Source organism: Peromyscus eremicus, chromosome 19 (assembly GCF_949786415.1).
Source record: "Peromyscus eremicus chromosome 19, PerEre_H2_v1, whole genome shotgun sequence".
NCBI lineage: Eukaryota > Metazoa > Chordata > Mammalia > Rodentia > Cricetidae > Peromyscus > Peromyscus eremicus.
Window position 1 is genome coordinate 42,022,115 of NC_081435.1, and position 14,391 is coordinate 42,036,505.

General features: G+C 37.7%; 1 protein-coding gene across 10 annotated transcripts in view; it reads left to right on the plus strand.

The window, feature by feature from the left end:
• Positions 1–14,391, plus strand: part of Csnk1g3 (casein kinase 1 gamma 3) — a 90,411-nt gene that overhangs the window by 36,582 nt on the left and 39,438 nt on the right. For all 10 annotated transcript variants that reach the window (XM_059246798.1, XM_059246802.1, XM_059246805.1 and 7 more), the window contains exons 4-6: positions 421–490; positions 9,686–9,834; positions 11,780–12,014. In XM_059246798.1, coding sequence (XP_059102781.1) covers positions 421–490; positions 9,686–9,834; positions 11,780–12,014 — 454 coding nt within the window. The remainder of the gene's footprint in view (positions 1–420; positions 491–9,685; positions 9,835–11,779; positions 12,015–14,391) is intronic.

The window sequence follows — 14,391 nt, forward strand, 5'->3', positions numbered from 1 at the left end:
TGCCTATTAGACCTTCTCACTGTATTGTTCAGATCTCTAATGATGTGGCTCCTACTTCCCCCTCATAATTCATCGACATAGTCTTTCTGTTAACCTTCTACTTCCCTCAGTCTTTTTGTTCTTTTGTTGTGTTTATCTTTCGTTGCAGAAAACTATGCTTTTAATTTAATTATGTTTTTTTTTAAACCTTGTTGGTTCTTCTGGTAGCTGCTCAAATACTTACATATGTCTACAGATGGTATCAATTTATTGAACATTGAACACAATGCCGATTTTTTTATGTAGATCTAGAGGAATAGAGATACCTAGTAGAATATTATAGTGTATATGAGTTGATACTACACTTTAAAACATTTGGAGTTAGAACCTAGTGATTGTCTTTTAATTGAAATGTCTTTTGTTTTTCAATTGTTTGCCTAGGAGCCCATGAAATCCAGAGCACCACAGCTGCATTTGGAATACAGATTCTATAAGCAGTTAGGATCTGGAGGTAAGTTATATGAATTTTAAAATTTGGAGTAACACAGACTGTCATAACAATAATTCTTTAGTTTCAAAAATAACATTTTAAATTTGATTACAGAGACTTCTTTTTTTAGAAAAAAATGTTCTTTATTGGGGCTGAAGAGATGCTTCAGTGGCTAAGAGTACTTCCTGCTCTTTCAGTACACGAGAGTTCCTAGTAGATTTGTCAGGAGGGCATCCAGCTGTAGTTCCCACTTCAGAAGATGGTGTGCATTGTGGTGCACATGTGGAAGATAGGGGATGGTGTGTAGGAGTTGGTGCTCTCTCTCCACCTTGTGTGTCTTAGGAACTAAACCCAGGTTGTTAGGTTTGTTGGCAAATACCTTCACTGCTGATCATCCATATTGTTAGCCTTTATAGCAATATTACTGTTGTTATGATGGATATAAAAGTGGTTCCATAAATATATCCACATGGAGATCCCTGAAACCTGTAGGTAGCATATAGCAGTCATTTGAGATTGCAAGATTATCCTGTGTGTTGTCTAGGTAAGCCTAACTGCAACCACAAGTGTCTTTACTAGAAAAGCAGAGACATTTGACACACACAGAGAAGAGGAAGACTGTATGCCCATGGGGGTATTGATTGGAGTGATCTGAATGAACTAAAGAATACCTGCAGCTCTAAGATCTTGAAGGAGGCTCCTGGGTTCTCTCCTAGAGCCTGTAAAGAGACCGTAGCTCTGCCTTGATTCAGCCTCATGAAACTGATTTGAGACACTGGCTTCTAAGGTGCAATGCAATCAGTTTTTGTTACTTTAAGCCATCAAATTTGTAGTAATTTCTTAACAGTAGGTAATGCAAGTATATTTATGAAGTTCTTAAATCTTAATGGGAGTAGAGATTTTGCTATTGGCAAATATTTATGGTTAAAATTTCTACTATGTGTTACATTGTCTTCACATTGAAGCTTTCAAGTGCCATTTTGTTTATTCCTGTTCTTCTAATTGTAATGATTTACATTCTAGTTGATAGAGCTGTCTGTTTCTTCATATGATACAGAGTTTGCATTTCCTCCCACTAAGAGCATATGCAAATGAGTAGTCCTTGCAGTGTTAGTAAACTTCAACATTTGTATTAATGAATATATTGTAGATTTTTTATGTAGTGTCCTTCTCTGTTTCTTCTGACTAGTTTTGAAGTCTGTTTTGTCAGATATTAAGATAACTACATCTGCTTGCTTCTTTGATCCATTTGCTTAGAATACCCTTTTCTATACTTTACACTGAGGTGATGTCTGTCCTTGATGTTAAGGTGTGTTTCTTGGAGGCAGAAGAAAAATGGATCCTACTTTCAAATCTAATCTGTTAGTCTGTGTCTTTTCCTTGGAGAATTGTGGATTAGTTATTAATGAGTAGTATTTATTAATTCCTGTTATTTTGTTGTGGTGGTGTGTGTTTTTCTACCCCTCTTTTGATGAACTGTTCTGGGATTATTTGTTCTTTTGTCCTCTTGGGTATAGTTCTTCAGACTTCTTCAGACCTTCACTTTAGACTGAGTGCTTTCTGTGGAACTGAAGTGCTAGGCAGAAATTGCTTAAATTTGTTCTTATTGTGAAATGTTTTTCTTATTCTGTTCATGGTGATTGATAGTTTTGCTGGGTATGGTAATCTAGGCTGGCACCTGTGGTCTTTTAGAGCTTGTAGAAAAATCTATCAGTTCAGGCCCTTCTGGCTTTCAGAGTCTACATTGAAAAGTCAGGTGTTATTCTCATGAGCCTGCCTTTATATGTAACTTCCATCTTTTCCCCTTACAACTTTTAATACCATTTCTTTGTTTTGTACATTTAGTGTTTCGATTATTATATGTTTCATTTCTGGTCATGTCTGTTTGGTGTTCTGTATGTCTCTTACACCCTTGATAGGCATCCCTTTCTTCAGATTGGGGGAATTTTCTTAAATGATTTTGTTAAAAATATTTTCTGTGCATTTGACATGGTTATTTTTTCTTTCTTTCTTTTCTTTTCTTTTTTTTTTTCCTTTCCTTCTTCCTCTATACTTATTACTCGTAGGTTTGGTGTTTTACAGTGTCCCAGATTTCCTGGATGTCTTCTGCCTGGTTTTTGTTTTTTTTTTTAGATTTAACATTTTCTTTGACTGAGATACCTTGTCTTCAAGATCAGAAATTCTCTCTTCCTTGTCTTAATCCATTGGTGAGGCTTATCTCTGGGGTTTCTGTTTGACTTCCTGAGTTTTTCATTTCCAATTTTATTTCAGTTTGGGTTTTCTTTAGTGATTTTATTTCTTTGTTGAATTCTATTGTTATGTCTTGAATTGTTTTCATTATTCCATTCAGTTCTTTGGGTTTTCATGGTCTTCATTAAGGTATCTATTCATATCCTCTTTAATGTCCTTGGTTGGGCATATTCTTTCTACTGGTCACTTTCTAGTTGTTTGAAGCTTACTAACTGTTACTTGTATGAAGCTATTATTTTCAGGTGTGTGTTCTTGCACATGTAATGCCCTTTCCCAGTGAATGCTCTGGTAAAGCTCCAGCTAACTGTACCTGCTTTGCAGCACATTTCTTGCCACCACTTGGCTCCTCTAGAAGAGAGACTTCTATGTGCTGTCATGTCATTACTTTATAACTTTGAATACTTTCGGTATTCCTATGGGAAACATTGTTTCTCAAGTGAGTGACTTGACTTTTGAGGTTCTTTGAACTATGCAGATCTACACTAATTTGGTGGTAGCAACAGTGGCTGTTACTAAAATTATAACTTTACAGTATTGTCTTCTAAGAAGTTAGGGAACCTCCCTTCCTTCTTCCTGCTGCCCCCTCTGCCTTCCCAATCTGTGCTTTATGAGAAAGTCATGACTTCTGTATTCTTTACATGTTTCCATCTGGTTATCGACACTTCTATGTATACCATCTTTTAAAACTCTCTAGGTCTGTCTGCTGTAAAATGAATATAGAGGATTCTATAATGTATAGGATTATACTTATTAATTATACTTTTTCTGAAGAATTTTGGTTGTTGTATAAGCCCTGTAAACATCAGTGATATCTAGAATTCATCTTTTTTTTTTTTTCGAGGCAGGGTTTCTCTGTGTAGCTTTGTGCCTTTCCTGGATCTCGCTCTGTAGACCAGGCTGGCCTCGAACTCACAGAGATCCTCCTGCCTCTGCCTCCCGAGTGCTGGGATTAAAGGCGTGTGCCACCACCGCCCGGCTAGAATTCATCTTTCTTATAGAGTTACCTGATCATGCTTTTCAGAATCATGTTTTAACAAGCTTAAGAAATTATCCAGGTATATTAACACATGCCTGTGACACCACCACTTAGAAGTCTGAGGCAGGAGGGTCACGAGTTTGACCTCATCCTAGACAGCATAGGAGACCTGCTCACAAAACAACAACAAGAAGAAATGTTAAGAAAGTCTGCTTTCTCTGTTCCCTCTTCCACATGGTGCTGCTGTAGTGAGAGGACTTAGAGTACCAAGAAGTCTCTCAAGGTGCCACAGCCCAGACATGGGGGCTGGGGCTCCTGCTATGCTTTTAAGGCTTTTGAGAATCTCAGAGACCTTTTGTTGTGGATTGGATTGACTGATGTAGCCCATAACAGAAATTCAAGTAAATATGAAAAGTTCCCAAATGGTCATTTAAAATAACATTCCAAACATTTAAAAAATCAAATTGAACTTTCCTTTTCAATATAAGTGAACAAGAAGAGTGTTGCTGCTTTGTTTTGCAAACATTTTAAATTTCCAGTGTAATAGAAAACAGCCAGCTTCTCATATCTTCAGTCCATCATGATGGCACATATCCTGCCATCTCAGGAAAACTTACTGTGAACTGACTTGTTAGAAAACGAGAGTTGAAAGGTAAATTAAATCCCCATGTTTACTAAGTAATTCTGATATTGATTGCCCTCTGAAATGGTCTCACAGACCACTGATGTTTTTAGACCTCATATTGTGTCAGCTTTGATTGGTTATTTAAGTTATGTATACACTTTTGATATTGTGTTAGTTATTTTTCTCATTGTAGAGGAAACAGACCAGAGATTGATATAGCCCTAAAACCAGACACCGGTGTCCTCCATCCCCCTCTGGACTGTGAATCCTAAAGTTCCTGCTTCTTTAGGAAGAGACTTCCTAAAACAGCATCACTGGCTAGGGAGTGAGTGTTCAAATACACTTGGTGTGTATATGGTGGAGGGCATTTTACGTTCAAACCAGGCACTATACCAAAGCATGAAAAGTGGTGGTTTCTTAAAGTTTAGTTGCAGTGTAAAGTTAGAAGCTTTCACCCTGAGTCTATATGTTTAAATCACTTATCCAGGCAGGGTTTTGCATCTACCTGAAGCCTTGATCTCTTGGAAGATATTGTTTTATTGATATGCATGTATTTCAAATACTGATGTTTCATTGTGTTGCTAGAGTTTTCCTGGCTGGTCCACAGTCAGGACAAATCTCTCTCACCCGCCAGTCCCACAGCCACTCAGACCCAACCAAGTAAACACAGAGACTTTATATTGCTTACAAACTGTATGGCTGCAGCAGGCTTCTTGTTATCTACTTCTTATATCTTAAATTAACCCATTTCTATTGGTCTATAAGTTGTCACGTGGCTCGTGGCTTACCTGTACCTTACATCTCGCTTGTCATGGTGGCGGCTGGCAGTGTCTGTCTGCCTCAGCCTTTTACTTCCCAGAGTTCTCCTCTCTCCTTGTCCTGCCTATACTTCCTGCCTGGCTACTGGCCATTCAGTGGTTTATTTATACAGAGCAATATCCACAGCACATTGTCCAAATTGGACCATAATAGATAGTAACACAAAATTTTGTTAGAATATTCTCTTTTTTTTAAAATATTTAACTTTTAATTTACTCTTTGTCATGCATCTGGATCCCGTTTATCTTCTGGTCCCTTCACATCTGTTCTCTGTCCCTGCAATCTCCCCCACAAAACAAAACAAAATAAAATTTAAGAGAAAGAAAAAAAATCATCTCAACTTGGAAGCTGCAGTGTGACCCAGTGAGTCACAGAGTGTACCCTCCAGTCCACACATCTCTACTTGGAAGTGTTTGCTGCAGAGTCATTGGTCTGGTTCGAGGCCCCTGGCTTCTGCTACACTGTCGATACTGGGCCCTCACTGGGACTCTTCTTGGGTATCCTGTTGTTGCCCCCGTGTTGTGGAGATCATGCAGCTCTGGATCCATAGAATTGGCCCCTTCACATGCTCCAGTAGTTTATAGATTGGTTGGATGTTGGGGAGGGCTAACTCAGCCTTGGTTCTGGGCAGGGTTGGTCTGTCCGCCAGCTTTCCCCATCCTTACCACAAGGGTGAGCTCTCCAACGCTGTCCCAGCTAGTTCACCCTATGCAGCAAGGGGTAAGGGGTGGGGTAGGTTCTCCTGCTGTCATGCCCCAGGTGGGCTCACCCACACCTGCAGAACCAGGGCCAGCTCTGCTGTTACTCAGGTGAGATGCAGGGTCCACTCTCCAGAGTGCTGCAGTTGGTGAGGGGCAGTTATCCCACTTGCCAGCAAGTGGCAAGGTGGGGGAAGGGTATTTTTCCCTTATCCACACTACCACATAGTAGATGAGGGGGATGGGACCAGCTCTTCCATTCTCATGCCCTCAGGACCCTGCGAACAGGGTCAGTTCTATTGTGCTGCCCAGGAGAGGTGTAGGAGCTGCTCTCCCCAGTACTGCAGCCAGTGAGGGTGGGGCCAAACCAACTCTGTGCAGCCACAGTCATCAACACTGGTGGCAGTGGCAACAGGGCCATGGAACGGACAATACCATGTCCCTGGTGGAGAGCCCTGGGCAGGGCAGGCTGTGTGCTGGCTCCTTTTCTTCTTATTGCCTGGGGCAGGCCACCTTCAGAATATTGAAGCATTATAAAGTTGTTATGGTCGTATTAGTAGCTACAAATTTTACGAAAGTGTAACTCTTGCTTGAAAATTTGATTTTTTTTGGACTTGGTAACAATTTTATCAGTTTGTCTTGAATAGTTTCTCTGTGAGTTCTTAAGAATGCTTTGTTTTCATACTTGTCAAAGGATGAGACTTCAACAGTAGTTTAGTTTAAGGTTTTAGTTGGCTCTATTTGTTTTTCTTTTTTTGATGTAGGTCTTGTAGTCCACATTGGCCTCCAAACTCACTGTGTATTGGAGGATGACCCTGGACTGCAGCCCTCCTCTTCATGTCCTCAGTGCTCCATTTGCAGGTGCCATGGAGGTCACCATCCCGGCTCAGAATAGACCTATAGTTCTCCAAGGCTAGAGATCAAAACCAGGGCATAGGAACACTGAACAAGAGTTCTGTCACTGAGCTGTACCCTCAGCTCAGTGTTTCTTTTTAAAAGATTGTATCAGGACCAGGTATGGTGGTGCATACCTTCAATCTTGGCACTGCAGAGGCAGAGACAGGTGGATCTCTGAGTTGGAGGCCAGCATCGTCTGAATAATGAGTTCCAGGCCAGCAGCCAATGCTAGATAATGACACCCTGTCTCAAAAACTAAACCAAAACAAACAAAAACTGCCTCAGTGTCTTTCTATAAACAGCCCAGGTAAGACCCCAGCTTCAGAGTGCCAGGGTTACAGATCTGCAACACCTGAAACATGGAATTAAGTAGCTTGGGGAGCTGAGCAACAGGAGTGGTTTTATACGCAGGACAGGGCTGATAAAGCAGAAACAAGAACAAGAAACAGATTGGCCATTTCAGAATTGCTTCCCTCATAAGGTAGTAGAGGGGAGAAAGAACAGTACACAACACGTGGCTAATTAATGTCACGTTACTTTGTGTAAGGATTAAAATGGAGGGAGCTTAAACGTCATGCTGATTGAAACTAGCCCATCTAGGAAATTTCTCCCGATTCCTTGAAAGGTTAGTTAAACAAGTCTTATATTTGGTAACATGGAGCTTTATCATGGGTAGCTCCAGTTTGATTGTGTTTGTTCTGTTGAAGTGTGGTTGAATAGAAGAGTTCAAAGTGGATGTTCTTGTCTTGCTCCCAGTCATTAGTGGAATAAGTTTGGTCTCTCACCATTAAGTGTGGTGCTAGCTTGAAGCTGACCATAGATGTGCTTTATCAGACTTCATCAGCTGATAGTCCAAATTTTGCTGAGAGTTGTGTTAGATGCTTCCTTTGTGTTATATGACTTCTTCCCCATTCTACTAAATGTGAGTTATATTGGTGGATTTTTTTAAAATGTTAACCCAACTTTGCATTTCTGGGCTAACCCTTCAGTTATGGTATCTTACTTGATTTTATATGAATAATATGATCAATAAGTATTTAGTGAATAAAGATAATAATGTTCCTTAAGTGTTTTTCCATTTTGGGTAACATTTGAAAAAAATTAACCACAAAATAGTAGTCATATAGTAACTCCAATTTTTTGAGACTTGATTCAGAGATTGCTTCTCTACAACTTTATTGGACAGTGGATGGTGAGTAGAAGTAAGTAGAGAAGTCCTGTCATTAAGGAACTTTACAATCTGTACATCTTTATATCCTGTATAGTTTGACAAACTTTGATGATCTCATTCACTTACTTCTTGTAGATTAGAGAGAACAAACTAAAGAGTGGAAATGCTTTACTAGAGATTGTTCAGTTGAGAACATAGTGACTAGCAACTTTGAGTGCTGTGGAGGAGAAGATAGTATTATGGGAAGAACTTTACAAACTGTGTAGTGGAGAGCTGTTGAAAAGGCCCAGGAGCAAGTTCTTGTCTTGACTGTTGCTCCAGGCACTTATTGTGCATGATTTATTTTAGTCAAAACAGGATTTTAGTTGCAGTGAGCTTTAGTAAGTCATTACACATATGACGAGTGACTCTTGCAGAAGTTGTTTACGCTTAGGTGGTTTGCTCTCTGTTGACGACCACAAGAGAATGGTTGCTGTTCTGGAGAGCAGGTACAGCCTGTACTTGTTTCCATTCTCTGTATCTGCTACAATTTAGTATTCCATTCCCCATGTCCTGCTGCATTGTTCATCTTCACACTTGAAAAAGGGCGGGCGCTCTTGCCCAAACTGCTCTTATGGAGACCCACTTGAGGTTGAATGACACCCAGCCACACAGCACCACTGGTGAATGGTAGGACAGTCTGGGAATGTGATTGTGCTGGCTTATAGCTTCCTGGTTCCTTTTCTTCTGCTCCTGCAGCAATTGGCACTCAGATTTATAGGATTAACAAGAATGAACCTATTTCCAAAGTTCTTCATTAAAAAGAATGGAAAGGATTTTGTTTTAAATTGTATATGGAAAGATAAAAAGCCTCCCACAATATTTGTGGGAGCAGAGCTTAATGTTCTCTGTTTCCAAGGCTCAGAAAACCCAGCATGGCCTAGCTGGTTCTACTGTTGAGAGTCTCAGTGCTAAAATCACGGTGTGAGTCTTGGCTGTGGCCTGAGGTTAATATCCTCTCTGTACTCACTAGTTTTGTTTTTGTGGTGTTTTTTTTTTTTTTTTTTTTTTTTTTTGTCAGACTGCAGTTCGTAATGGCTGTAGGGTTGAGGCCTTCTGTTCTTAGAGGCTTTCTACCTGGTATATGGATCTCTTCATAACACAGATCTTGTTTCTTTAAGGCTCTCTAAACAAGCTCTCACTCATTCTAATGGCTTTGATTCCTAGAGCTGCTTTTTAAAGAAGATGAGGTAAGGTTAGACTATCTAGACTCTGCCTTTTGATTAACTTAAGATCTGCTGATAGGGACTGCACACACACACACACACACACACACACACACGTTTTATACCTCCCCATACACATAACCCTAACTGTAAGGATGAAATCTTAGGAATTTTCCACACTGATATTTGGGTTGATCTTAGCAGGATGCCAAGCATAGAGTTAGTAAAGACAGCAGTGACTACCTAGTTCAATAAAAGTAGGCTCTTCCTGTTGTCTAAGCCTCTCTAAGTAAAGCAAAGCAGATAGATTGTAGAGAGATAGTAATGTACTTTTATGTGATTCCAGGGACACAGCTACAGTACCTGTGTACTGAGCTGCCATGGAACATCAAGGAGTGGGTTTAGAGAAGAAGGAGGGTTCATCAGAAAAGGGGTTTTTTGTTTTTGTTTCTGAAAAAAATAAAGTTACTGTTAAAGTAACTAGAAAAATTAAAATGTTGTTTATTGGTTTTTCAGGAAAAAGGCTTAGTATCTAAGATGATGAAATTATTAAATAACCTTTTCTTTTTCCCTAGATGGTATACCTCAAGTTTACTATTTTGGCCCTTGTGGTAAATACAACGCTATGGTGCTGGAACTGCTGGGACCTAGTTTGGAAGATTTGTTTGACCTATGTGATAGAACATTTTCTCTTAAAACAGTTCTTATGATAGCTATACAACTGGTAAGTAAAGCAGGGTGTTGGAGGTTGCTTGAACTTTAGTTTTTTGATCACAAGTTCCCTCCCTCCCTCTCTCTCACTGTATTCCTCAGTCTCTCTCTATATTTTGGTTTTTTTTTTTTTTGAAACAAGGTTTCTCTGTGTAGTTTTGGTGGCTGTCCTGGATCTCGCTCTGTAGACCAGGCTGGCCTCGAACTCACAGAGATCTGCCTGCCTCTGCCTCCTGAGTGCTGGGATTAAAGGTGTGCACCACCACCACCACCACCACCACCTGGCCTATATCTTGGTTTTTTTGAGACTCAGTCTCATGTAACCAAAGGTTGGTTTCAAACTCCCTATGTAGTGTATGTTGGTTTTGAACTACTGATCCTCCTGCCTCTTTCTCCTGAATGCTGGTGTTACAGGTGTGCACCGTCATGCTTGGCTTTCATAAATTTAAGTTAAAAGTTCTATTAAAGTTTTTTGACCTTGTCATATGGAACATTTGACCCATATAATAGAAATGTTTTTTGATTTTTATATTGTCTTTCTAGGATGCATAGAATGTAAAATTACTGAGTCAAGTACATTTTAGTAGTTAAAATTAATATTTTAATTGGACAGAATGCTCACTTCAAGGGTTGAGGTTTTTCTAACACTTTTCTTGTGTAAGATGAGAACTTTAAATCCTCAGAAAAAGAGTTCTTAATCTTGGAAGTTGACTTTAATGACCTAATAAGAAAAAATGTAATGAGAAGTATACTTCAGTATTTAAATATCAGAGAACCTATGAGGGAACATTTGAGATGATTTTTAGACAGTTTTGACATAAATGACAATATAAGTATGCTGTAGAAGTCTTGGAATTGTTTTTATTCACTTAGTCATTAATTCTACTTCTGCAGATTTATGTTGGAAATATTTGGGTCACTTACAGTTTTATGTACAGTGATAGATAGAATTGTAAAATAATGAGTAACACTGTGGTGTGGAGCTAACAGGTGAATTGGATAAATCATGAATAGTCGTAAAGTAATATGTAGCTGTTAAAAACTGCATTAAAAGAAGTTTTGTGACCTAGAACATGTTCATAAGACATTGTTAATTAAGGCATGGGTCACAGGAGTGTGCACCACAGTTTGTTAATAAATAGACTAGAACGACTCTTGTAACTGTATGCTGCCATGGCACTGTGAACCAGGATTGCCACAAATGGAACCTTAGATCTAAAGTGCTGTTTAGTTATTTTGTATGTTAAACATTATTTGAGAATCTGAAAGTATTAATATAAATATACTATATTTATGGTTTATCTCTATATAAATATACCTATATATTTATATAGTTAATATAAATAGTTAATATAAAAGTTATCTTTATAGTAATAAAAATTAATATAAATATATGTGTTATTATAGTTGGATTTCAAATTTTTCTAGTTTCAAGATTTTAAAGTGTTTAATACCTGGAAAAATAAAATCTATTATGAAAAAGAATACTGAATGATGCTAATTTTTTGATGCTTTTTTTTTAACAAGTAAAATTACATTCTTAAGGTTTTTTTGATTATAAAAATTGCCTGATTGTTGAACTGAGGAAGAATAATGTTAATTTTATGAATGTTTCTTTAGTTTTGAGTTTGAGGTTTTTATTTTTAATCAGTAAGTTTTTTTAACTTTATAACCTAGCATCTTCTGAAAATGGTGACTGAGTCTGACTTACTGCTAGGAAATTCATTTCTAACATTAGACATTTTAAATTACCCGTGAACGTGACAGCAGGACATCCATTTTAAGTCCTAAATGGATATATGCTCTTTAAGGAACTGAAGAATGACATCTTTTTAACTTTAAAAGGTTGAAACAGTTTCTAATTGTTTTCTTTCTTATGTTATTTTTTTCTGTGAAATTCTGTCTTGGTTTTATCATTAAATCTAAAATAAAAAATCTTTTTCTCTTTTTCCACTAAGATTTCTCGCATGGAGTATGTCCACTCAAAGAACTTGATATACAGAGACGTGAAACCCGAGAACTTCTTAATAGGAAGACCAGGAAACAAAACCCAGCAAGTCATTCATATCATAGATTTTGGTTTGGCAAAGGAATATATTGATCCAGAGACAAAGAAACATATACCATACAGAGAACACAAAAGCCTTACAGGAACAGCTAGATACATGAGCATAAACACACATCTAGGAAAAGGTATGTGAACATGTTGTGGGGAAGCTTGAATTCTGCTGTGTCAATAGTGTAAGTTTGTTTGCTGCTGTGTTTCAGTGTTTGCAAATTAAAACAGCTCATACTGTAATTTTTATTCACCACATACCTATAGTTTTCTTTCATTTGTATTTTGATAATATTGTAAAAATAAGATCCTGTATAGGGTAAATGTTTCCTATGATAACTTGAAATGTTCAACCTTGATAAAATTAGGGGATCCATTTGAATATTTCTTTTTAATATGAAGTAATGCCCAATTTTAACTGAATTCAGATTATAACTCTCTTATACAGCTAGCCAGGTTAGTAGCAACCTGACTAATTGGGTATAATGCTAACAGCATTGAGTATAAAGGCAAGCAGAGCTGGCTTCCAATGCTGTCTAGAATATTTTTCCTAGCAGTATGCTTTGGACATGTTATTAACTTTAAAAATATATTTCCTGTATGTATAAAGAGTAAAAATATCAAACATATAGCATTTTTATGTTTTTTTTTCTTCTCTTTTCAGTTCAGGATCTAATTGGAACAATGTATTATTTGTTGTATAGCTTTAGTTTTTTTATTTTATTTTTTAAAATCAGGTCTACATCCTTTCCTTTCTTTATCTTTCTTTATAGTCTTAATCTTAATACATTTTAGGAGCGAAGGCAATATTTTAGAATGTTCTTGGTTTGGGTCGCTTATTTTTTTCTCGATTAGATATTGGTATGCATTTTTAATACACATTCACGAGGAAGCATAGAAGTCTTGTTCTAATATTGTGTCAGGGTCATTTGGTGTAATTATTTCCAACTGGGTCTATTCACTTACTTAGATGCTGTCTGCTTATTTTCCCTTGGCAACTAAAAAGCATATTGTAGGTAGATCTTTGAAATTATATAAACATGTTGCTCTTTACATTTCTTTTGAGATAGGTTCTAGCTTCAAAGCTTAGATTGCCCTTGAACTTGAAACCGTCTTTCCTTGGCCTCTCACATTGTGGGACTATAGGCATGTGCTACCACGAAAGGGTCTTTAATAAATTGTTACCTGCTAGATTCAGCAGCTACTGATGATTCCCTCTCTGTTTCTCACATATTTATTAGTTGATATTCTAACATCACAAACTTCGCTTTTACCCAGTTATTGATTCATATCTGTACAGACTGAAAGTTTTTATTTGTTGGATTATTTAATAAATATATCGCTGCCTTTGTTTATTTTGAGTCCCTGAGTGTCTCGCATTTGGCCACTGATTGCTCCTTCAAAGCTGGCTCCCCTCCTGACACGTTCAAGCACTCTTTGACCACTTTCTGGTTTTGTAGTTACTCTGGTCCAAGCATATAGCCAGTCATGCCTATAGGATACCCTGGGTCTCTTTATCTGATGACGACAGAATTCCAAGACCAAGATTTAGCCACTGGTTAATGCTTTTTGCTGTTCTTTGGTATTAACCACTGGTGTCTGAGTAATATGTAAGTGTATGTATCCCTCTTCACAGAGAGAAATAGCTTATACATGTGCGCATATGTACACAGATACTAGTGCACTGCTAGTAAAGCTTCAGGGTGGTACTGGCACTTCTGAGCTTTGAGTCTGTGTACTACAAAGTAGTACTCCCCTATCTATAGCCATTTCCCTTCTATATTTTTATCTTCCTTTGTTTTAGCAGTGAGACATTGCCCATCACTCTATTACTCAGGTTTTGAAAGCTAGGCTACTCAGAATATAGCTTCAGAATTATTGCTAAATGGCACTCCTTTGTGAAGCACATAATAATTAAATAATAAAGCGACTCAAACCAAGAACAAGCTTACTGCACATAATAATTTTAATTATTTATCAGAGTTCTCTTTAAACTTGAAATAAAATTTATGTTGGATAGAGCCCAGATACTTAGGTATAGAATGTGTCAACAAATATCTACACTGCATAACGAAGCCCTGTCTTTTTTTATGTTTCTTCTAGAAGAGTTATGGTTTTGGTTTCTGATATCTGTGGCTTATCTAGAATTTTTTTTTTTTTTTTTAACATATAAGGCAAGATAGGGGTTGAGGTTTTATTCATGGTATATTTATTCAAACTGAATTGCCTTTTTCTTTTAAAAATTATTTTTACATTGTATTTGCAATATGTTTTTCCTTTTTTCTTTTTGGTTTTTCGAGACAGGGTTTCTCTGTGTAGTTTTGGTGCCCGTACTGGATCTCACCAGGCTGGCCTTGAACTCACAGAGATCTGTCTGCCTCTGCCTCCCGAATGCTGGGATGAAAGGCATGTGCCACTGCCGCCCAGCGCAATTTGTTTTTCTTAAACCATGCTTTGTGCTTATATCAGAGGAAGCACAGACTTGATTTTCTGCTTTTAGATTCTGTTCTAGCA